Here is a 26,063-nt window from a genome sequence, read left to right as displayed (position 1 = left end):
TTACTTTCTGTGAGTCCTATATATTCATCTATCCATACCGTACTCAGACATTATATTAAATATTGCTACACAGATCTACAACAACATCGCTATGTTCGTTGCAGACACAGCTACTCTCCAAGCAGAGGAGGGGTTCCGGCTGTTTTTTTACATGTTTTTAGGCGTCTTTGTCGGGCTTTCTACTTTTTTGTGTGTGTCGCCAACCCACACTCACAAAGTAGAAATCCCGACAAAAACGCCTAAAAACATGTCAAAAACCAGCCAGAACCCCTCCTCTGCTTGGGGAGTAGACACAGCTAGCTTATTGCCCATGCATTTATATACTCGCCACATTCCAATGCAGTGAGACACATGGACGTGATGCCCGGGGCTGTATGCCATGGCATCGCCGGAGATGTATCAGCCCCGCTGTTTACATATTGCTTCAGATCGATGCAGGTTTTTGGCGACGCCTCAGGGGCGAGCCTAATAGTATACTTTACGCCCGATCTGCAAGAATTCCCAGAATTGTACAGGTATTTCAGGAATTCGTCCGCGCAAGCGTAGTTTCAACATCCGTGTATTCCCTGGGGAATTCGTTTGGAAGTTGTCTTTCCATGTCTCCCTGTGTTAAATTTGGAAGTAGCAGATATAGCAACCAGTTAAATCTGGCAATTTAATCATAGTATTTGTTTGTCATGGATTTGTCAAAAGGTATGTGTATGAAGGAAATGGATAGTCATGTCTTGATCTACTAGTATTTTAGCTGCATCTTTAGCCAGGGCTTGTTGCAATGATCTCAACTTTTTAAAAGAAGCTTCTTTTACAGGAGCGAATGTTACACTCCTTTATACTGATAAGATACAACTGGAAATATAACTATCAAACCTTTCTATTTTAAATAAGTTTTTGTTTTGTTTTAAATTAGATCGGCATGAACACAATAATCCTTTGAATTTTATTACATCTGATTTGAAATATTGAATGACTCAGTTGCAAGCAGCTCATGTGTCTTCAGGTTAGGGATTGTTTAAATCACCTACGCGTGAAAAGAAACAGACAACCACATTGTTTTTATCTCTTTTATTTAATGGACATGATAAGAGAACATGAAATAGCTAATAAAGCATTGTTATGGAAGATACATTTTACATATTGTACAGTGAAGTTGATATTTATACAAGTAGCAAATCGTTTACACGGTCATTGATGCCGCAGGAATTCTGGAACTATAGACTCAATGTCAAGTCTGACTAGATCGATCCCCACGAGTGTTGGTTAGGTGATACACAGCATTTGAAAGCTGCTGTTACTGCCGTCCAAGTTCAACTCTTTCTGATGACTGTTGTCTTTGCTGTCATGCAGAGCTGAAAGAAACAATGTAGAACGGGTTAGTAACACCTTGATACATGTTAACAGGCTCGACCACCTCCTTCCATAACAACCATATTCAACATGTAAACATATATGGATGTCTATCAGTTTTATCTAGATAAAATTTCTACGTTGCGTTGCGTTGTTTTCTACACTTGAAAGCATCTCCAATACAAAGGCTAGACACGTCCTTTATATTGGACATGTTAAAATTAATTTGTCTGCTAGAAGTTTCTCGTTATACGTGATCTTATCCACTTGCACAAATAAACAAAATTTCTGCAACTTCGAAAAATCAATGCACATCTACAATCCATGGGTTACTGAACTTTTGCCATATTGGGATATTTGTGTCGGCTGAGATATAAACAGGATATTTATGAATCTATAAGTTTGCAAGAAATATCTCAATGTCGAAAAAATCAAGACAGTCATCACCTCTATTTTAAATCGTATTAGAAGTTTGCACAAATTAAACGACAGGCGAAGAAACCATTTCTTGGCAGGTAAAATCTAACCCGGTAGAATTTAAACGAATTATAATCAGGTATATGGTGGACAAAGGGTGCTACCAAATCAGTTTTCCATTACGTAGTGTGCAAGATATTTAGAAGGCATGTCGTTTGTAACCACTGTGTTCGAAAATAGAATTAATGTAGACTGCTATTACTCCACGAAATAACGGGGTGATCAAACACAGAAACGGCAGTCTATGTGTACAGAAACATATGCGCCGTGCAAAAGGTTGAGACCTGAAATTTTACTGACCTTTAGACCGCTGTATTCGCTGTCGGTCTGTCCAGCTCTTTGTCGAAAAGGTGTGGGCCGTTTACTGGCCTTTTCCTCGGCTTCATACGGATGGAGGTCGATATTAAGTCCACGGATGCCGCAGGTGCCCGCCTTTTCTTCTCATCTTTGCTATCTTGAGATGTGCCGAGCCACTAGGCCTTCCCCTTTTTGTTCTTTGTGGCCTGGTTTTCAGAATCAAACCCAGAGTGACGATGGATTTTGAACAATGGATCAAACTTCACAATGGCCACATGGTATCCTAAAAGCTTGATTAATTGGTCAACCGCCGTCGGCTCTGCCCTGTTGCGTGCTGCTGGTCGGCGGTTGGTTGCGCCCTGCTGTGAGTTACGCCCCGCTGTCGGCGGTTGGTTGCGCCCTGCTGTGAGTTATGCCCCGCTGCCGGCGATTGGTTGCGCCCTGCTGGGAGTTACGCCCCGCTGTAGCCGATTGGTTGTGCCCTGCTGTGGGCGGTCTAGAAAGTCCCGCCCTAATACTAGTATCCCACCTGGATGCCAGATGGTAATACACACAAAGACCGAGAGAGTAGCACATGTTCCGCTTTCAAACAAAAGGTCTAACTGAGGGGATTTGTACTAAAAAATCATTGCAAGTCGCTGACATCTTGTCATGTCCTGGAGCTAGCCCAGTAGCTGGCCTGTTCAGGTCCTGAAAGAATTCTGGCATCCAGGCTATATAGGAATGCTTTCTTTTTGCATACCCCAACCGGTTTTTGTTGTGTTTCTAATGCCGTGTGTCTAGTAAGTGTGTGTCTGTGTTCTTCCACATACTAGTACATATTCTGGCAAACTTAACTCATGACATGCAAGAAGCTACGGATAAAGCACGTTGAAATTCTTAACCTTTCTCCGCAATCTCTCTGTTGATGTTGGTAAGCTAATATTATATACTAGACATCTCAAATCTGTGTACGCCATGGAGAATTATCTACTAAGCAAAGACTTAGACATAAAATCAGCTATATATTAACGCAGAGTAAGCGCACATACATTAGAAGTAGAAGGAGGTAGATACAGACGGTTACCTGTTAACGAGAGAATATGTGAACAATGCACAGGAAAAGCAGTGGAAGATGAAATGCACTTTATTTGCCATTGCCCACATTACAGCACCGAAAGAAACAAACTATCAAACCTAGTCAGCAAAATTGTTCTCAGCTTTCACTATCGCACAGACCTACAAAAAACTGCCTTTCTGTTAACACCGGCCAATGCATATATCTCCCCAAAACGTGGAAAATTTCATATTCCACTGCACACAAAAAATAAATCAAACCCAATAGCAACCGTTTAGATTAGAAGTAGCTCTACTTATTATCACCATCATCTCATTTCAATGTATTCTTGCAATTAGCCTCCAGGCATGAATTTGCAATAAAGTTATTATCATTATCATTATTACTATTATTATTATTATTATTAATCACGATTTATAATTTATCAGATTCACTATTCAGAATGTCTGATCGGTAAAACAACTTTGAAACAAACTGTGCGGCGTGTCAGCAGTTGACCCTGATCATAAACTCTTCTCTCCGAAAATTTCGCCAAATTCATCCCGCGTTATTTCTTCTGTGAACGTTTCTGCTTCTTTTATTGCGTTCTGTTGGTATGTGGTCTTACAAACAGGTAGCACACGGAGGATTTCAGGCCGCAACAGCCAAAAGATATTCTGGTGCGGAAACAGTAAAACTTCAGAAAAGTGTTATGGCATTCGTTTATAGCAGAGGCACAGAAAAGTTCTTTACTACAGAGCACTGTGCATGTTTTGATAGACAAGTTCTGTAACCAAGAACTTTTAAGAGGGCAATGTCATAATTTGGTTTCCGTAATGAGAGTCGGACTAAAAAACGCACGTGTGTGAATAGATAGCAAATGTAGAAAATATTTTAGTTACGGTCCTGGTAATGTGTGCCCTGATCATTGCCTTATACAGTGTGAGGATGAAAAGGGGGAAGCCATTATCGGAAAATACATAACGTGTATATGTAAATTAACTTGAATATTGGTCCCCAGAATGATTTGATAATATCAAACCTTACACCGTCGCCATGGCAATGCATTTTCATTGCCACGATTTTTTATTTATATTAAGGTACCATAAGTGCCAGTAACATACCACACGCTTGCCCCCTTCCCCACTCAAAAACAGAGCAGTGGTAGTGATCCAGATTGTAGCAGGGGACGTTACAATGCAACAAAAAAAGGAACAAAAGGTTAAAAACAACATATAAAGACAACTCAAACTCTACAACTGGATAAAAATTCGGAGATTTATTTCCGGACGTTTCGAGTGATATCCATCACTCTTTTTCAGCGTCACTAAAGTGAACTAGCAAAACTAACCAGTACTTATATACAATAACTAGAAAAACCGGTTTTTACAAAACAACAGAATGATGCCGACTGGGCCCTTTACTGGATGAAACACCTACATGTACCTATCCGTGTGCTCAAACATGAAGAGGAAGAAGGCATCCTATTTGTGAAAATCATTGTCGGAACTATAGTGATGATCCCGTTCAATGACAGGGTATACAGAGAGTGTTCCTTGTGTGATGACTCGGCGGGTTGGAGGTAACAGAAGCCTTCCGGCTGTCAGTGGTTGGATGTAGGTGGTGGACAGTTCCCGTGGTGGTCGAAACACGAAATTCTATTGATTCGTTGTTCTGTTGATGATGCATACAGTAGTTGATACATGAAGACTACTTCGGTCGGCGAAGCGCGTTGTAGAAAAAAGACTCGGTGGTTTTCCTAATCATTCTCACACTTGTGGATTTCTTCGGGAGCGAAGATGAGGAATGGGGTCGACGGCAGCCGCGGGCACTTTGCTGCCTAAGAGTGAACAAAAAAATCAGTCAGCAAAAGAGTATCTTTGCACTTACTCTAAATTGCTGTATTTCACAACTGGATTTTCTATAGCCTAACTAAAATATACGTTCCTAGTGGCCCTCAAGACTACAAAATAGCTCTCGGAGAGGGGGCCATATACTATGATATAGCCTCTCGCAGCGAGAGATTGTGTATGGCACAGGCTAGTCACCTTTTTTTACGGAAGGCAGCCTAAACTGTGATGTTTATTCTAGTTTGCTGGCATCTCAAGGACCATGCTGGTTCGCGTGCTCAGTCAAAAAAGTCACTCTCACAGACACAGAATGCGCTCGATATCATATACGCGTAACCATTCGTAAGAAACAGAAGATATCCTTACCATAAAGTCTTCTTGCCGTTGACTATAGAATTAGCAATCCTATACCGACGAGAATCAGCACCCCCAGAAGCTGAGCACACGGATTGGGATTCGTCGCGACGGAGCTGGTAGCTCTGCGCACTAACGCACGGACAGACTCACTTACGGTCATCTGGGCTGCCATGTTTATACAGTACGGTCATCTGGGCTGCCATGTTTATACACAAGGAGTGATCATGAATGAATGGGGCTAGGATAACAGGCGGCTTAAACCCATCGCAAGTATAGACCACGCCCACTTTTTGTCCAATCAGAAACGCTCTGATGAATTGGAACAACCAAAGCCTTCTCAGAAACAAGAAAGTGTGTGATCAACACCGCACTAAGAAGGGCCCACAAGACAAGATAAGGACATACCTGAAGGCAGTGACCTCACCGAGAAATCAGTTGTAAACCAAAAGGATTTTGTCACGAGTGCTAAGGCCACACGGATTCAGCTTCATCATGGATGACCCCACAACTAATGCAAGAGGGAAAAAAAAGTAATTTTCTCCAAAACCAGTATCGATGGCATGTCTATCCACAATTACGCCCCTGTCGTCTGGTTTCACCTACACTAATGCACGTTTATATGCGTCTGACTCTGACCGCATTTTGTAACCTGTGATCTACCTGTGACATCACATCATGACGAAATGCGCGCTGACAGGACTTTTTGTCAAATCAGACACGTTCTTATTGGTATTTAAAACCAAAGTACTATAAGAAATGACATGTAACATTCCAACGTTAAGACGACTATCGTTTTCTTTTAAACCCGTACCAAATAAATCATTCCCTTTCAAAATCAGATCAACAGCAACAACATCAGGCTTACCACAAAAATCTCTAATCTTTCTCCTACACGGCTGTCAATGCTGCGACGGACGTTACCACCCCCACACACTAAGACCAGCAATCCCCAAAGTAAGAGTAAATTGAGTGACTCTCTCGGGCTCAGTACCTTACTACGTCACGAGGTGAAAATTATTATGCCAGTTGTAATTATAAGCGGCGTTATGGCGGCGACGTAGTGTTGAATTTGTTTCTTATTTCAATTCACACATTTTAAGCTTAAGCTCATATCTTAAGCTTAAAGCTCACATGACAACATGTAAACTCCTTTGAACACGAAGTATGTTCAACACTGGAAAAGTCTTGTGAAAATCAGTTACTGTTTTTGCCAGAAAGGTCGTTCTGACTGTTAAGCTGCACTTTCAGGGAAAACCTACTGAAAATCATGCAAATGGCTTGTGTTTGGAGAGGTGCTAGCAAACCCTCTCTGTAATACCCCTGCTACTGAACAACCAGGAAGCCTACTGCATGCCGGCCTATGTGCCACTTGGCACTACAATGGTCCGAACGCACGACCCGAACAAGGCACAAAGAACTTAATCGTGTTGATATGGGAGAGCTTTGCTACCTTGGCTCCTATTAATCTATCACTGCGACAACAGTGCTTTATATCCAGGAAATCCTACTTTGTGAATACTACAAAAGATGCAGACCCTCCTTTGACGTTTTAGTCTCGTGTCAGCTCCACGTGAGTGCAGTTGTAACAGAACCGATCCCGGACCGATTCCAGGCGCGCATGTCCTGCTGATAGCGGTCGGCAGCGGTTCAGCTCATACAGGAGCCCACCATGAAGCTGTTTTGGGTAGCCACGTGTGTGCTCCTGGTCTGCTCTTTCGAAGTGAGCGCAGCGCGAAAAAGGAGTCGCGGTGAGTAGTATTATAGTAATCTCCAAGCAGATCTACACGGGGCGCGAAAATCGTAAATGCTAGCCAGAGAAGCTCCAGTCAGCGTAAATGCTAGCCAGAGAAGCTCCAGTCAGCCGGCTGGAGCTTCTCTGGCTGACTGGAGCTTCTCTGGCTAGCATTTACGATTTTCGCGCCCCGTGTAGATCTGCTTGGAGATAAGTATTACAGATTCACTGTGATGATGACAACATTGTTGCTGTACATCCTGTTGTAAAAGACGACGAAGACACAAGCAAGTTTTCAAAATCCTCTCACATTTGATGTAACTTCCGCTCTGTGTACGAAGGTTTGTTTGTCTGTCTGTTTGTAAGTTAGTTTGTTCGTTCGTTTGTTTGTTTGTTTGTTTGTTGGTTGGTTGGTTGGTTGGTTGGTTGGTTGGTTGGTTGGTTGGTTGGTTGGTTGGTTGGTTGGTTGGTTGGTTGGCTGAGTTGATGTGTGCCCGCAGTATGCCAGGAGAGTTACGTCGACATGAAGTGAGCGGGAAGATAACAAAGGCACTTTTCGAAAGCGGAGCCCGGCCAGGCTGTTACAAGTACGGAATATGAAATTCTACATAAAAAATATGCAAATATAATGTCTAGTACGACGCAATCAATTCCTTGTCAACTAACCACCGACTCTTTCAGATATGCGTCACGTGGAAAACGCCAACGCCGATGCGAAGGCTTTGCTTGATAAGCTTGGCGCATCCCTAAAACGTGAGCACTAACGGATTTTCTTGTTCTGATAAATCAATCGTAAACATGTACTTTTGTGTTCGCAGTAAAGCTAGAACATAGCCATCAAGTTATTTTAAAGGCAGCAACTGTTACGATGTACATGGTAGAATGAAAAGGGGAGGTCTCCTGATACTCAATAGACAATTATCAATAACTAGTATTTAATCAAAGCTATCAATAACTGGTCTTTTACCACAGAGTCGGGCCTTCTGAAGAGGGAAGACGAGAAGATGGTGGATCACATTGTCAAATCTGATAATAGTAAGTGTCATGTGGAATAACAGTCGGTATAACGCAAACTCGAGCTGTCCGGGGGTTTCTGTCCCCTGCCCTGCTAGGCGGCTAGCAGTTACAGGCGGCTGCCGACTAGAAGGGTGATTGAAATCAGGCTATAGCTAGTGGATTACATTATCAATAAAATGATAACATATCTCGTAAACATTTCTTTTGTGCATCTGCATTGCAGTATTACAGACTAGTGTTGGAGTGTCGGGACTTGCAATCTATAAAGATTAGATTGGTGTTATTTGTCCATTCAAAGTCGCAATCTGCCCAATCTATTATAACACATTATAGATGCAAGAGGACACAAATGAAGTTTAGTCTGTGTTGCTTCAAAAAAAAGACTTGTTAATTTTGTTTTATAATGTATTTCTATGAAGGTTTCTAACTAACACATGACATCATATTACACTACCATGGCTACAGTGGAAGAAGCAAGGAGCTCTCTGTTGGAGTTCTTCCTTGAGGGGAAATTTGACAAGTACATCGACAAAATAGGTGGGTATTTATTAACCATCAGTTTATATCTGGAGAGTGTATTTCATAGCTATGAAATCAAGAGCAAATGATGCCTTAGCTTGTCCGCTCTTGTGTCTCAAAACTACTTAAGACTTTGTTTTTTTAACTGACCTTAATAGAAATGAAAAATCAGGAACGACACGATGATTATGCTGCTATATAAGATTGATGTTATGCTTTATCAACAGAAAAAGCAAACATGCTCACTCCATCTCTTCCTCTTTCTGTATCTTTCTCGCCCACTCTATTTTACGAGAGTATCAAACTTCATTTTTCCCTAGAACTGTCGTTTTTAACTAGAACACATTGCCACCATGAGAGCTTCATCACTAGATAGCTTTAAACAACGCTTAGAGCTAGATGTACAAATTTAAGGTTAGGTGTGACAGGTCGTTCAGTGTAATATAACCAGCTGCTTCCGTACAGCGTGCCGGCAAATCTGCTGTACATGTGTTACGCCAAAGAGCGGATATATAGATACAGTCAGAAAATTGTTCAACTCTCTCTTTTCCAGCAAATTTTTCGAGGATTTTAAATAAGAATTACTGATGTGTGCAGCAGGTAGTATTTCTAGCGAACTTCATAATCATACTTTCATCCCCAGCAAACCATTGACAACGTGAGCGGATCTACCTGCCTGGAAGACCAAGCAGACTTAAGCCGCATCATGCAACCGGGTAACATAAACAACGGCAGACCGGGGGATAATACCGGGGGATCTATTTACCTATCACCATAGTGATGACAGATAGCGATCATCGATTGCACAGCTTTTGTTTTATGTGTTATACATTTCATCCTATAAATAAACTTAACTACATTTTAGAAAGAGCCTTAATGTGTACAAATTGGCATATATATCAAAGAATGTTTAGATCTTATAACTAGTACCGTAAGTGATAAATAGGCAAATATATCAAAGCACGTTTTGACCTTAGAACTAGACGTACATTCGACATGTTGAATCATCCATATATACCTGTACGTAGGATTATTGTTTTGTATCCACTTGTTTGGATGTATAGTTGTAGAAGTCCTTACGAAAGTCACTGTAGCTTTGCTGTGTCAATAAAGATTACTCCACGCCTTCTGGTTACCACCACAATGCAAATTTCTGTGTCAAAAGAAATCGGTGCCTCCGAGCAAGAATGTGTGCAACAAACCTCTTATCATTGCCTGCAAGTAATGTATGCATAGCAACCTTAGTAGTGCAAAGAGATTCAGCAAGGGTTCCAGAAATGAAAACAGATCCGACTATGATAGATATGTATCATATACACATGCAGTTTAACCCTACTCTCCAAGCACAAGTAGCGGACAAAAAAACGGGGCATATGATAAAACGGTGACGATCTTCCCCACCAACCTCTGCTTGGAGAGTAGTTTAACCCCTTACATGAACCGAAAGTGGGCCATGAGAATTTTCTATCAAACCACCCTCGTATGTTTGTCGAGGTTGCCTTACTCCACACTATCAAGGTTATTCATTAGTTCTATAAAAGCATTTATACATGTATTGAACCATGTAGCATACATTAGTTATCAATACTGACAGACAGCCAAACAGAAGTGATAATTGCAAAGTGTTTTAATTTCAATTTTCGGTAGCTCATATTGTCATCTTTGTAACATGGAACGATATTTAGGTTATCACATTACTACAACAATCACTAGTACCCGAAGATGTAAAATACTCTGGGCTGCTCACGTGACAAAAACTTATACAACATGCAAACAGGAACATGATTGTGCTTCTCAGTCTTACTTTGTCGTGCAATACTTGCAGACTCAGGCTTAGATACACCGTTTCCCCATGCCCGACATTGCGCATGCATTCCTTTAAGGGGCTTCATTATTCTAAGTGCGCATGCCGTTGCGACATAAACAAAACACGTCCGACATATTGTTATAGAAATCGACCGACTGAGTCTGGATATGTAGAGACAGGAACTTCACCTTTGACCTTCCGCATGCGATCTTAGAATCAGGAACATCCTTACTTGTCGTTATCCACATCCAAGCAGTGAGTATATATGGCACATAACTACATAACAATCGTGTATACTCCATAATCCACAATACCATCTTGTTATGTAGCTAAGATGAGGTTCAGTCCGATTCTGCTGCTTTACCACCCGGTTTTCCGTGCTCCACTATGATGTCGCCAGGGGGAGAGGTTCAGCTTCCGGTGGTTCTTTGTGGTCTTCCTTCTTGATCCCCTCTTTCTTGCGCTCTTGCTTTTAGCTACAATCAAACATGACATCCGTGAAACTCTTGGTATTTCACGGAGGAATTAGATTTTTGTACCATTATATGCCAAAAATAGCAACTGGATAAAAGTTTGAAACGGTATTGTTTGCACCTTATCTGTATAAAATTATGTAGATAATATTCCGCAGATACTCACCACCATGTATGCCATTGATGTACTCATTAGATTCCTTACGCAGCTTGACACTGCTGGCAACTGTCGCTGCATCGAAGGAAACCACAGCAAAAATAAGTTTAACGAAGTGAACAAAACATTCATAAAATGAGAGGCCAAAAGGTAAACGAAATACAAATCAATCAAGAAATGTTTTTATAAGAAAATACTTTATAGCTTTCACACAATGAACTCATAAACAAACTTATTAACAAACGTTGCAACAATATTGGTGCTGTAAAGACCAATGTTGGGTCTGCATGCTACTTACATGTACGTGGTGTTTTGCAGACGTCGGTTTCCTTATATGGGCGAAGAATGACGGGTGGTGGCTCTCGCATTGTGACCTTTTGCTTCAAAGGAGAGAAGGACAAGGGTTTCAAGGGTGATTCAGAGAGAAAGAGATACCTGCAGACTTCGATACCCCTCTATTAGGAGTAGAATATGTGGAATAGTCATAACAAACTACTCAATTTGCATTAAAAAAAAATACGTTAAACGTAGGCAACCATAAGGCAAGCAACAGCTGGCATATTGACTGTACCACATTACTTTCAATATGGGGGTGTCAGTCTGCAAAGCTGTGGTACCTTAAAATACTGCTACGGCGCCCAAAATAAACATGTTTCATCGGGACCTCAAAAGTTATCTACTACCAAAATTCAAACAAATGCATCAAAAGGATTTTACGTTATAGGTGCGAACACAAAAACACAACCAGAAAGAGTACCTCCGTAAAAGGCGAACCTCCTTCCCGGAGGTAATAGTTAAGATAAAAGATCTAGACGTACATGAGGCAGATATGAATAAAAATACTCTTTTTTGCGTTTTGGCGCCTTCGCGCCAAAACGCTATGTCCTCGCTCTTACCTTCGATGCATGCTGTTTGGTTCAATGCATGCAGAATAATAGGGATGAGGTAGCTGTTGATTTGTTTGACATTTGGTAGTCATTTTAGATAGAACCTTAGCTGTTATGAACTTCTATTTCACTTAATTACCATAGTGCTGATGATTCAATGGTGCTTTTTCAAATTTTATGTTTTATTGCGTGCCATGTACATAATTACATTGATAGCTTTTATAATGAGCCTATTGTACATTTTAGAAATAAGTACAAGTTGTAGGCCAAGACCAGCTTTTTCAAAAGCACTTAACTTAGTGACCTAACTTCAAAATTGCTTTCCCCAATCTGCCTTTCTCTATTAAAACAGTACTCCTTTCCACAAATGACAATTTTTCTTATAGACTCAACAGCCCTTGAGTGACTTTCTCTGGCAGATTTTACTTCAAGTAAAGGGAAAAGACAATTCACACTCATAAACGTAGCCAAAACGCCAGCTTTTTTGAAAAGCTCTTGTTACACAACCGAGAGATTTATTCAACCGATCGCGACGTTTCGGTGGCCACCTGTCACCTTCTTAAAGGCAATTCTGACTGGTTCACATTGCACTGCAGCACAGGTGTCGCTGCTTGTAAATGCGTTCTCAAACAGAAAGTATGAAACTATTCACGTACATGAGACAGATGTGTTAGGTATACCTACCCGGTGATATTCTTCATAGCTGGAATCTCTCTTCAAGCAGATGGCGGACGTATTTCCAGTTATTTGTACTTCCTGAAGATATGGCACAAAACAAGAAGGTGTCAAAATATCGAAGGACTTTTCGGAGTTTGCAAACAATTTTATCTAAATGTGTGTTTAACTAGATCATCTTCTTTACTACAGGTCTTGACCGCGATGATTTGACGAATGCGAACAGATTATTTGATTCCGTGAATATTTTCACTTTGTACACAACCAAGTGATTCATTCAACCGACGTTTCGGTGGCCATCTGTCACCTTTATCAAGGCAATTTTTACTGGTTCACATTGCACTGCAGCACAGATGTCGCTGCTTATAGATGCGTTCCCAAACGCAACGTATTTACATATATATGTCACAGTAGAGATTGGAATCCAGTAGAGTCCGGAACTCTACTAGTAGAGATTGGAATTCCAATCTCTACTAGTAGAGACTGGAATTCCAATCTCTACTAGTAGAGTTCCGGATTCTACTAGTTGAGATTGGAATTCCAATCTCTACTAGTAGAGATTGGAATCGGGATCTGAATATTGGGATTCCAATCTCTACTAGGAGAATTCCAGATTCTACTGGTAGAGATTGGAATTCTACCAGGACAATCTCCAATTCTGATAGAAGAAATTCGGATTGCATCAAAATGTTTTGGAAAATGGACTGAGTCGTTTCACACCTAAAATTTAGCCTTAGAAATTCACCATTACTATTTTAGGTTAAATACTGTATGTTTTAGATATCTAATAAACCTTCTGTCAAGACACATTGTAACCATGCGGATTGCCGTCCGGTCCAACCTTAGTCAATGGCTATTTGTAAATGTCACTGATATGTCAATCAGATACATTTGCATACGGCCATTATGGCTTAGTGACTCAATATGCTCAACCAGTTTTTCCAGTTCGTTAGTGACTCGGTATATAAGAGCTAATTCACCCCTGCCAAGCCAGTTCCAAAATTGATGTCAAAGTTATCAGTTATCTAAAATATGAAATAATTCACCTAAAATAGTAATGGTGAATGTAGGCTTAGCTATGCTGCAATTTTAGGTGTGAAATGATTCAGTCTATTCTCCAAAACATTTTGATGGAATCCCAATATCCAGATCCCGATTCCAATCTCTACTAGTAGAGATTGGAATTCCAATCTCTACTAGTAGAATCCGGAACTCTACTAGTAGAGATTGGAATTCCAGTCTCTACTAGTAGAGATTGGAATTCCAATCTCTACTAGTAGAGTTCCGGACTCTACTGGATTCCAATCTCTACATATATACACTGTTACAGGGAACGGCACCCACAATGCGGTCCCAAACGTACAGGAGTAAAGTCTTGATGAATTTGACAGATGGTCACCGAAACGTCGGTTGAATAAATCACTTGGTTGTGTAATAAGAGTCTTTTTATTCAGACTATTGGAGTTCTGTGGTTTGTACCTGGAATTTCTGCCTGAGTTTTTCATTCCAGCTGGCAAAGTGGTGCAGCAGTTTTTTCATCGTCTTGCCAGCCATATGTGGAGGGCGGGTGACCACAAAGTCGTTTTCAGCAGCGCTTTGAAAAAATACATTTGGAGAAAAAAAACTTTTTGATACAGAATATTTGATACAGAATAAAAATAATATCAATGCCAAGATCACAATAGCACTGGATCAGCGATGGTAATAATGCATTCTTAGGTGATTTTCAACAACAGATATGCTACCTATTTATTTCAAATCTATAGGACAATGTGTGGAATTAGTTGCAATGTCTTGATATAGTCGATGGGACACCCTTTTCATCTATGGTACAGGTGTGGAAGATCTATCTTGGTATATTATCATGTAAGCTCATCTGTGTTGGTCGTAATCATGATGCAGTGCTAAACTTTATTCCAACACTCAAATTTCCAACAACCACTGTCGCCTTCTTCGGGATCAATAATGACCAATCACTTCCGAACGTAAACTCGCGAGAGTTACAGACACGTGACTTAATTGATACGTGACGTTAGCAATTGGTCAAACGTGCCAGGAACTTTATAGCACCCACTGTCTCTGTTGAGTGATGGCTGGAGTGCCACGATGTATATGGCCTCGTTTTTACCTCTAATGACGTATTTTCTTTGTGTATGCTGCACCTGAAGGTAACTCCTGTCGCACCGAGCGCTGCCAGGTACGCCGCCCGGTGTGGGTTGCTCTTGCACCGCCTGAGCTTCATGTTGGGGTAGTGAAGGATGTGGCCGAGGCACATCTCGTCCTGTGTCCTGGCGCCTCCCTAATATAGTTATGAATTTTTCCTTCCGGTCACTCTGACGTGCGACGCAAGCGCGACCTTACCTTTAAGGTCGTGTTCGCGTATTTAAGGTTAAGATCTCGTGAATAGGTTCATTTAGTCGTGTCCAAATACATATCTTATGCAACGGCTGTTACTCCGATGCAACGTTGACCATAGAGAACAAAAGAGATTCGGCATTTATAGTAGGTTTAAATAGCAGGCTAATTGCCTTATACGCATTACGTTCCGGCGACGTGCTGCGACGCACGGTTGAAATAGGTACATACAAAATAACCGCGCCAGGAATGTTCAGTTTCGGCTTTAGATCCGATACAAGATAACAAATTTGCGCAGTCCAGTGAGATACCCGCTGAAGCATTTCAGCCTGAGTGAACTTCATAGAATATGCTAAAATCATTCACGGCATTGGATGAGTCGGCAAACTGGGTGCTTTACTTGATATAACAATATGTACGTATGATACGACTAAAAGCGTTCCATCTGCATCCTCAGCATTAAACATTCAACCGAGATCAAAGTCAGCCATAGCAATGAAGTTTAGTAATAAAAACTTCAGTGAGTACTCTGCCCATTATCGTGACCGTAAAGGTGTGAATCTTACATAAGTTGTCTGTCTTCTATCCTCAGTATTGTAGGTGCACTCCAGTATTAGGTAGTCGCCCTAAAAGAGAAGAAAACACTGTGGAGAATATTCCTCTCTGACTATTCCCTGGTCTCTCTTGATTTACTGTGCAAATTGTGTCTATCATCATAGGTTAAACTTACTTGCATGACACAAATTAAAGCTCTTCTAGTTATGTTTGATACACGCGTCCGTCAAACAGGTAAAGAAGTCACATCACTTCAGGGTTTATGAAGATAGGATACTGGGCCAGGGGGCACTATGCTTTATGTGTTTGTTACATATCATCATTTATCATTGCTAGGTTTATTATGGATAGTCTGTTCTTTGGATGTGGCACTGTTGACTACTAACTTGAGTGCATTGTAACATAATCGTTGTATTTGTCAAATCATCAATATCCGGCAAATAATAAGTGCGTTCTCATTAGCATGATTTCTGTATATACGTTTATCGTCCTTTGTTGCTCTTTGATTTTAACAACGGCATTTTCGTATCTAAAATCATTAAGAAGTTCATTTTGAAAGTTCTTGCTCAGAACATACCTTCAAAACTTCAACTTCTCTCTGCAGTCGCACGGTTTGTTGGAAGTTGAAGTCGAAGTTTTCGTCGCTCCCCAGCCACGGCAGTTCCACTCCGTTCCGCACGTGGCGCATCCTCATCTTCCTGGCAGCCAGATGGGCGTGAAAATGGACGCCGACCACGTTTATCTTCTCTATGGACTCTTCCTCCATTGCCTGTGGAAGACATTTCTCCTGCTACTAGTGTCCGTGGGTAATTGTGAGATTTTACGTAGTATAGTGCGCATTAGCTTGACGAATCATAGATACCTTTACTCTACGACGTACGAAGTGTCACGGAACACACATATGTACTCGTATGGGTCTTAAGTTCAATGCGTTATAGGCGAGCTTTCATCTGCTGCTGCTACCTGCTTCGGAATCTGAATTTTGCCTCAAACATAAGTTATCACATTTCTGTTTTAGCGATCTAATTCATGGAAGCATATGTCTGAAATTAGGATTTATTTACTTTACTTTGCTTTGGTCGAGCTCCAGGTTTTTATACCTGTTTTTATAGACTTTTAAAAATTGGAAGTTGAACCTGCTTTAAAAAGCAGTTTAATTTTTGAAACCATAAAGTGTTAGATTGAAAAATCTTCTTCATTGTATGGAGAGCTTTGGTTAGGGCTTGACAGCGGCATGATATGCTAAACTTTCGTATGCCTATTGGAATTAAGCAAATATTGTCTTTAGGGAAAGTAATGCATCCCAGCAATATACACGTAGTACAGCTAGACCAACAGCTTTATGTAGCGTTGAAAGGCTGAGTAGCTAATCGTACAGACGCGAGATAGAGAGGTCACGACATGCCTAGCTAGACGGCGTGCCTTTTGGGAAAGGCGCTTAACACGGCTTTTCTCACTCCACAAGGTGTTTTAATTGGGAACTGACTTCGGCTGGGGAGGTAAAAGGCGATGGAAGGGTAAGGATGGGCTCCGCCTTACAATACTGTTCCCTAGACACAGTGAATTACTATCAACGCACTGCCACTACAGCCTCAAAAAGGCTATGGGATCGGGACTACCTTTAACTTTCTAAAGCTAGACCAGAACATAATTGGACAACGTTACGTTTTCCAGACAGTCCGGATAGCAAGTTCCGACCGAAACGAAGGACTGGCATCCAGGGGGGATAGCTTGGGTCCGTGCAACCTCCATACCAAGCTGCATAAAACCCAAGTCGTACTCCCTCAGCTGTGACGTGTACAGCAACCGAATACCAGAGCTGTCCTTTGTACCTGTGCGAAAGACATTTGTGATATTCTGTAAATAAAGAACAAATTACAACTAGAAAGGCAACATTTGCGAGAAAATACAGCATGTTTAGCCATACTCCTCGCCATGCATAAAATGGACTGTCCCAAAATAACAATGGACCATTCTAAGATACTTCCACTAAAAAGATAGATCACCCCAGTCCAAAATTGAGTTTAAAAAGATGAACCCCAGGGAAGAATGAAGTTGTCCATAGTATACATGAAGATTTGACAGGAGAAGAAGGAAATTACCAGAAACAACATATTTCAGCGATAGTATGGGTGAAATATAAAAATGTGACACCCCTATGTTTGAATGCATGATTTAATAGTATACATTTTGGGTTGAAAATAACGAAACGGAAAAATTGTTTATTTCAAAAATCGTTTTGAAAGGCGGTATGCCAAATATTTGAATGAGGGCCTGTGTACATGACCAAGGCAGACACATGCCAAATTTTGCATCATCATGGTTTAATACATAGGAACTGGAGATGTGTATCTTTGTTCAAAAAAGAGTGAACAAAGCCATGTAAGCACATATCCTACGTATTCCCATACCGCATTTGGTATGAATACTAGCACACCTGCGCCAGAAAAGCAAGACAAATAGATTAACTCAATTGGCCAATCAGGTGGTTGCAAGGCTCACGGGCAGGCCAGGTGCACTTGGGGTCACTGACCTTTAGGTCATATGAGGAATGGTTGCAAGGCTCACAGGCAGGCCAGGTGCACTTGGGGTCACTGACCTTTAGGTCATATGAGGAAAATACCCAAAATCGTATTTTGAAGTGATCCATGCCAAAAGTGCGAATTGGTTTTTTTGAATATTTGTTCAATGTACCACCATAGCAAATTTCAGGTCATTTGGATGTATTTCCAGAGCATAGGAGGCCAAAATGTATGTTTTTGGTCAGAAAAACCTCAATAAAATCACTTTCAATTTCAATATCCAGAAAAACGAAAAAAAAAGGCTAGGGGTATTTGCCTACACTACCTTTGTACCAAATTTCAGGTCATTTGGTCTAAAAATGACAGAGATAAATCGATATGAAGATTTGACAGAAGAAGAAACATGAGTAAAAAAATATGTTGAGCCATACTAGGTATGGCTAAACATAATGATTGAATGAAATTATATCTCAGTGTACAGACAACAGAATCGCCTATTCCGCCCTTAGAGATTACGACCAGAGCCCGTAAATTTAAAGATAATCCCTTAAATTGAAGACAGAACTTTTCAACTTCGACTTATATTACTTACGTCCAATGGGTCGACTTGAAATTTAGAAGCAATGTAGGAGAGACCACATTCCTGGTATCCTGATAACGATCTCTGTCGAAAAGACTCCGATCTGGATCTAGACCAGTAGATTCTGTCAGATCACAACCTGTACTCTAACACATGTAATTATCTCAGCGGTGGATTGTTCATTCCTTGACAAGGACTGGTGTTGTACAGTCGAAAATTTGGGTAAGTCCAATTTTTTGTGTCGGTAATTACAGTAAAAAAACTTGACTTCTACCAACACAGACGAACTTTCAAGCTAACATGTAACTATCATAATAGTTGTTGTCTTACACACCATTGTCAAACGCTGTTCAACTTAAATCTTACCTTTCATATGCTGTACGTTGTTGTAATGTGTCTCCATGAGAAGGAAGGTCGGGTCACCAGGAGCTCCCACTGACAGACCCACCTGTTCTGGGTAATGAATGCCCTGTAGAACGCAAAAAATGTTTGTTGGTTTCAGTAGATTGCAAAATATGTGCCAAGGGTCTGAGATCAGTACGGCGCATGGAAAATAGCTTCGGATCCCTGCCCGATGCCTCTTACAATTACGTCGAGCGGAATGGCCGAGCGGGTAGGGAACTGGCCAGCAAGATGGCTAGACGTTGTGTCAATTAGAAGGCACCAACACGGCTTTCTACACTCCACCCAGGTGTAAGAAATATAATGGGTAACGTAACATGACCTATTTACGTGCAGAACCTATTTACGTCCGTTTTGGCTCATGTCCACATGTCGCGGTGTATTATGCCAAAGCCTGTTCTCATGAGCAATAAAGAACATCTCTTTAATTTAATTTTAATTTTTGCACAGCAAAACATAATGGCCATGTGTTTACCACGTGAACGCCACGTGCCTTGCATATGGAGGAGATTTACAAATAAACATTGTTTTTTTCCATCGCGTTAAGCAAGTGGCCGGACAAACATAGTGATTTTACTATCATTTGTCTGCAGACTACATTCGACAGTTACTGTGCATTTTTTTCTGGTCTATGTTCTTCAAGCATAGCGCTAGAAGGGAAAAGATTCAGAAGTGGACGATAATGGGTTACCCTATAGCACAATTTGTTTATTGTTTATTCATTTGGCATGCATTGTATTTACAAACATGCCAGGGTTGCCCAACTAGCTTAAGCTATTACAAAGGGCAACCCTGGGAGAAAAACGTTATCATTACAAATAACATACATAATCATTTCATTAAGCACACATAGAAATCACTACCAAATTAATTAAGAGGTTGACATACGTTTTTTTCAATTATATACACGAATTAACTATTTTAGACAGTGTAGAGTAAAACTTCTTACATTCTATTGAAATACTTGCGTGTAATTATAATGTTAACAGCTAGTGTCGCATAGAAGTGTATACATATGTATATTAACTTAGACCAAGAACGGGTCTCCTAGGGAGGCCCAAGCTTTTCCTCTGAAGGAGGATACAGAGGTAGCTGTACGTGTTTCTGGTGGAAGCAAGTTCCAGAGTTTGGTAGCCCTGTGGAAGAACGCTTTCTGAGTCCTAACGCTTTTGGGAGTTTGCACAGAGAGGTTATTTCCATTTCGGAGGGGATATCTGGAGTCTATGGAAGATGATCTTGTTGTTGGTAGAAGACTGAGTAGGTGGGGTGGGCAGTGTCCGTTCATGAGTTTGAAGAGGGTGGTGACTGTGTGGAATTTACGGCGGAAGGTGAGTGAGGGAAGACATAGTTGGGAGTAGACGGTTCGGTAGGAAGGGTAAGGGATTCCACGGTGTCCACTTATCATTCTAGCTGATCGGTACTGGACAGATTCAACTGATCTTGCATCGCGTGCGGTGAGGCCTGACCATACTATGTCAGCATATTCTAAAACTGGTCTTATCATGATCTTGTATAGCTGTAGTAGAATGTTCTTGGGCACCTTCTTCCGTAGAGCACAGAGCATTCCAGCCGTTCGTCTGGCCTTGTTTGTTGTGGCTTCAACGTGCAAAGACCATGTGAGCTTGCAGGTTAAGGTCACGCCCAGGTGTTTGTGGCTGTAAACAACCTGCAGAATAGTACCGGCTAGGATAACTGGGGGGATCCTTTGTGGGAGGGGACGGGTAGTGAGAAACATAACTTTGCATTTGTCTCCGTTAGCCTCGAGTTTCCAGCTTTGTAGCCAGTCTGATACAGTGGCAAGGTCTTTGTTCAGTGAGTCTACAACAGTATTGATAGAACGGTGAGCTGCTGTGAGTGAGGTATCATCTGCGAACAAGTTCGCCACACAGGTTGTACATCTGGAGGGCAGATCGTTTATGTATAAAATGAAAAGTGTAGGTCCTAAAACAGAGCCCTGTGGGACTCCAGCAAGGGGGGTCTTCCAGTCAGATGTTGCGCCATTGACAACCACTCGTTGACGTCGTTCTGTAAGGTAACTCTGGAACCACTCAAGAACCCGTCCACGAATTCCGTATCCTTCCAGTTTGGCTAAGAGGCCGTTGTACCAGACTTTATCAAAAGCCTTTCGCAGGTCCAAGAATACGCAGCCAACCACCTCTCCTTTGTCAATGGCTTTGGTCCACTCGTCAACAAGTCGGACCAGTTGAAGAGTTGTGTTGTCCTGCGCTCGAAATCCACTTTGATACTGTGTCAGCATTGGACGAATGTGTTCCATTAGGCGTTTGTTTACAATATTTTCCAAAACTTTGGGAATGATGTTCAGGAGGGATATTGGCCTATAGTTGTTGGGAGCATGGCGGCTACCTCCTTTGTGGATTGGGGTCACGTTTGCTTCCTTCCATCTGGAGGGCACTTGTCCGAGGGAAAGCGACATATTGAACAGTTTTGTTAATGGTCCTGAGATGGGGTCGGCCACTCGCCGTAAGAGGTTCGGTGTAATGTCGTCTGTCATAGCACAATTCTTCATCATATACCTCAGTATAAATACATGCTCGCACGGCGTTAAACAGGCGGAGAAAAACTTATAGACCATGCATTTTATTTTTAGAAGAGCTGATGTTTCTGCCCATCGGTTTGAAATTTGGCTCTGTCCGCGCGGTTTTAAGATAAATACGTTTTGAATAAATTGGACGTTAACTGGTCACCTTACGTTACCTGACTTCGGGGTCGGGGGGGGGGGGGGGGGTAGGGCGGGCAGTGGAAGGATAGGGTTGACCTCTACCTTCCAATACGTGCCCTAGAGACACAGTGGATAGCAGCACACTATTTCTACAGCATCAAAAAACCTATGGGACTTCCTTTACCTTTTTTAATCACCCTGTATTGCTGGGATTCGAACGAACGACCTGAATTTAGCGAAATTAGAAAACCACAAGCATATCAGGTAAATTTTTGGGATTCAGCCACTGACCGCTCCGCCCACGTCCCAGGCTATGATGGTGACTTTACAGGACCGCCAGTGTTCCGGGTAGTCGGGGCTCTGGCGCAGGTGCTGGACGCCGTCATACAGGTCAGGGTTCAGGTCCTCCAGACAGGCGTACAGGAATATGTGATGGACCAGGCCCTCGTGTCCAGGCTGCACAACTGGCTCGAACTGCACGAGGAAAAAAGGCAGGAAACAATGATGATGCCATTGTGTTATCACCACAAACTAGTGTCTACCAAGTTGGTAAATCGGGTATGTCACTGGACTGCGCGTAGTTGCGTAAAACAGTTTGTGCAAACCTGGAATTTTTGCCAAATACAGTATATACGTGACTACAAACTATGGCTGCACTCGGAACGTCAAATTGCCAGTTTCGTCTCCAACTGAGATGCAAGATATCCTTATTGGAAATCTAGTCACCTGTTATATCAATCTTTCAACGAATGTGGTAGATTTGAATACAGAAGTAAGTAGATAATAAAAGATGTTACTATACCGCTATGACGTGCTTTTTCCCTCCTACGTCCGGAACCTTGAAGCCCCTGTACAGGTAGTTTGTGACCCGCTTGTAGGGTACAGCATACTGCAAAAGTGAAATTATTTTACATGTTAATCAATTTATCAAAGTTCGTAATAACCGCGTGAGATACACTGGATCTCTATTTCCCCTTCAGTCAAACCAAGACATAACTGTGAAGTAATAATTGAATGCGCAGACATTAGATTTTAAGTTTATTATTCTCCATCGCGTAATTCATTGAACATGCATTGCTTATCGTAATTCGTGGTTTGTATTATGTAATATTTACTTGTCTATTATATACATATGAGCCATTTTATACCGCTGCGGTGGACAGAAAAATCTATCTTTCTTCTCCTTACTTCCCAAAGATGCCTTAATAATGGCCGAGTACAGCAGAGTTTCTCCACTTACCGCATCATTAAGAAACTCCATGCTCTGCACGTCTTCCGGCATCTCCCTGGTGAGCTGCGGGCCGGACAGCAGCATGAGGCTGCGGGCTCCCCTGGTCCCGCCGTGGTACATAAGCACGGTGTCATGCCGCGGGTCCTCCTCGTGGTACGCCCAGATAACACGGGTGGTGCCGGCCTGACGAAACAGTCAATAAACATGGTTAATGTATTGTGGAACGGACAGCAGCATGAGGCTGCGGGCTCCCCTGGTCCCGCCGTGGTACATAAGCTCCGTGTCGTGCCGCGCCGCGGGTCCTCCTCGTGGTACGCCCAGATAACACGGGTGGTGCCGGCCTGACGAAACAGTCAATAAACATGGTTAATGTATTGTGGAACGGACAGCAGCATGAGGCTGCGGGCTCCCCTGGTCCCGCCGTGGTACAAAAGCTCGGTGTCGTGCCGCGGGTCCTCCTCGTGGTACGCCCAGATAACACGGGTGGTGCCAGTCTGACAATACAGTCAATAAATTCTGTGTACACAACCAAGTATTTTGTTCAAGACCAAAGTTTTGGTAACCGTGTGTCATCTTCATCGGTGCAACACTGACTACGCACTACGAGTAGGTATCGCTGCTAACAGATGCGGTCCCAAACGTAAAGTAAGCTTTCCAGTGACTTAGCCGTCTGATGAAACTCTTCACGACTGCCAATGTATTGTTCGTACGTCAATGGAATTGTACATTTTTGTTGCCAAACTATTGACAACATCATGAAGTGCGAAATCCCTACGAATGGTCCAAGGGAATTACCTAAACCACTTTCGTATCGAATTTATGTTTATGGTTTAAATTGCACATGCGCGATGTGATGCATTGTGGGTAATATGTTAAAAAGCCTGTAACTTGTTACTTAACAGCTCTTGTCTAAACAGAGCATAAAACATGTCCAGAACAAAGGCGTGTTTTCTGTGCATGTTTCAGGGACCTTTGCCCTTGACAAATTACTCACAACGCATCTTGGTGTGCGTGCGCAGTTTAATCCGTGAACATGCAAATTTCAGTGAAATGAAACCTTACCTTGATAGTCCTGTCTGTGTCGTCACACAGAACGAGGTTCCTAGAGAACTGCAGGAAGGTGTGCGTGCCGTTCTCTCCTGACGCTTCCAAGGTCCAGTCCTGACTGGCGTCGATAGTCGGCGTGGCTCTCGCCGCGGCGTATCGGTCCTGTTCATAAGAAATATATACTTTATACGCAGAAATACATGATTGAACTAATTCAATATTCCTGTAGTATTCCTCGATGATGACTGGTTTTATATTAGATGACTGTGTAGAAAACTTTCCCTTCATATCTTGACTCCGAAATCAAGTTACACTTTTGGAAAAATGAAGATATAATTAATCCATTTCAATAAAAGAATAAACACTACTTACGTAGAAGAAGGTGTCTCCTTGGTCTGTTACGAACCCTGTGACGATGTCAGAGCCGGTCATGTCTCCATTGGGTGAAATGCCGAACCCCACATACCCCAGGGTGGCCACTTCGACACGGAAGGTGATGGTGTCCGCATTGTACATCCACTGTACGAAAGAAGATTTTGATGTGGATCCGTGGTAAGAGCACGAGGTCTTTGGGGGGGGGGGGGGGGGGGGGGGTCTCATGATCTTAATTAAGGTTAGTCTCCAAGGGTTTCACTATTAGGTAGTTATAGCACCAATCTTGCAGATGCAAGGCAATTTGATACGATTTGAAAACGATAACAAGGGCCCAGAGAAAAGCATGTTCATGGATCCAACTGTGCATATGCAAGTCTAAGGTAAATGCCCCTGGGGTAAATCTTAGCTCGATCATGATTCAAACATGTCCAGATATGTGAGGCCTCCGTCCGTCAGACAATGTCCGGACGTGTTTGTTTATATATCTCAGGATCACCTTTGACCTTGCGCATGTGCAAGTCGCGAACGTCCTTATATAAGCCTACTCGGAATTTCGAGTACGCATGTGCAGTGTCAAAGGTGAAGGCCACTGGCTTGTAAACAGTTCTCCTGTCGACATTGTCTCGATTTGCATAACAACGTCCACAACGTTTTTTTTAGCTCTCAGGGGCCTAGCCTTCACCTCTGACACTGCACATGCGTACTCGATAGGTACATTCCAATCTTGTAGGTTCAAAGCGATTTGATATGGTGATTTAAAAACAATAACAGGGCCCACCTACAATCGCCTATAAGACAAGTAAATACGAAAGTTACTAAATGATATAGTGCAGTTTTTGACGAAAAGCTAACATTGAAGAATCATTGGACTCCCGAATAAGCCCATTCGTAGATTTCAGTACGCATGTGCAGTGAAGGCCCCTGGCTTGTAAACAGTTCTCGTCTCGACCTTGTCTCGATTTGTATAACAATGCACAGACGGGTTTTGTTTACGTCTCAAGGGGCCTTCACCTTGACACTGCACATACGTACTCGAATCTACGGATGGGCTTATTTTTTCAAACTTTAGTGCTACCCTATAGCATTAACATAGACATGGAACAAGACACGAACGTGTACGCACGTGAACAAGACACGGACATGTACGCACGTTAACAAGACACGGACATGTACGCACGTTAACACACCTGTAAGAAGTACTTCTCATGAGCAGCGTCCAAGTACGCACTGTGGGTAAATGTCGTCTCTAGACAGGTAGCTGACATCACTGTCACAGCCGCAACGACAAATAGCCTGGTCCGGAACGCCGCCATGTCTGGTGCTGTGTACAAGATAGGCTCTAAACAGAGAAGTAGGCAGCTGACCTGTTCGCAGGTTAGCACCTGGACTGCTAAACTTCTACGAGAACGTTAATTTGTATAAACTCACAATGCAACACTACAGTCTGTGGATAATATCAGTCTAAAACGTTTGAAGCAAGGAGGCGTGGAGACCACGAGGCACGACCGCCATACGGACTGGAGCCAAGCTCTCATTTGAATTATTATAATGATAATGAGATATCGTGATCAGACAGCTTCAATTGACCTATCCTGGCTGTCCATCACAATTTCCAGTTCAACCAATGATAGCTTGGCAATTAGTGGTTTCACCAATAAAAGAGTGGCTGCGTGTCCGTCAAATATATG

General features: G+C 42.1%; 1 protein-coding gene and 2 long non-coding RNA genes across 3 annotated transcripts; 1 reads left to right on the top strand and 2 right to left on the bottom strand.

Annotated features, from left to right (window-relative positions):
• Nucleotides 1-4,418: 4,418 nt before the first annotated feature.
• On the bottom strand, nucleotides 4,419-5,573 carry LOC136427980 (uncharacterized). The gene is made up of 2 exons (XR_010754552.1): nucleotides 5,371-5,573; nucleotides 4,419-4,994 (listed from the first exon to the last, which is right to left on the bottom strand). It is a non-coding gene; the product is annotated as an uncharacterized lncRNA (long non-coding RNA).
• Nucleotides 5,574-7,773: 2,200 nt separating this feature from the next.
• Nucleotides 7,774-8,647, top strand: LOC136428378 (uncharacterized). The gene is made up of 3 exons (XR_010754613.1): nucleotides 7,774-7,846; nucleotides 8,066-8,128; nucleotides 8,576-8,647. It is a non-coding gene; the product is annotated as an uncharacterized lncRNA (long non-coding RNA).
• Nucleotides 8,648-10,238: 1,591 nt separating this feature from the next.
• LOC136439590 (DBH-like monooxygenase protein 1) lies at nucleotides 10,239-25,916 on the bottom strand. Its single transcript, XM_066435023.1, has 16 exons — nucleotides 25,563-25,916; nucleotides 24,373-24,519; nucleotides 24,016-24,162; nucleotides 22,963-23,136; nucleotides 22,525-22,611; nucleotides 22,014-22,196; nucleotides 19,007-19,109; nucleotides 17,204-17,370; nucleotides 16,116-16,307; nucleotides 15,550-15,609; nucleotides 14,791-14,927; nucleotides 14,108-14,222; nucleotides 12,638-12,709; nucleotides 11,365-11,446; nucleotides 11,076-11,141; nucleotides 10,239-10,912 (listed from the first exon to the last, which is right to left on the bottom strand). Exons 1-16 carry the CDS (start codon nucleotides 25,686-25,688, stop codon nucleotides 10,797-10,799), a joined length of 1,974 nt encoding a protein of 657 aa, XP_066291120.1. The 5' UTR covers nucleotides 25,689-25,916; the 3' UTR covers nucleotides 10,239-10,796.
• Nucleotides 25,917-26,063: the final 147 nt, after the last annotated feature.

Source organism: Branchiostoma lanceolatum, chromosome 1 (assembly GCF_035083965.1).
Source record: "Branchiostoma lanceolatum isolate klBraLanc5 chromosome 1, klBraLanc5.hap2, whole genome shotgun sequence".
Lineage (NCBI taxonomy): Eukaryota > Metazoa > Chordata > Leptocardii > Amphioxiformes > Branchiostomatidae > Branchiostoma > Branchiostoma lanceolatum.
The sequence above is the reverse complement of the archived record's forward strand: the minus strand, read 5'-3'. Positions and strand labels throughout refer to the sequence as shown.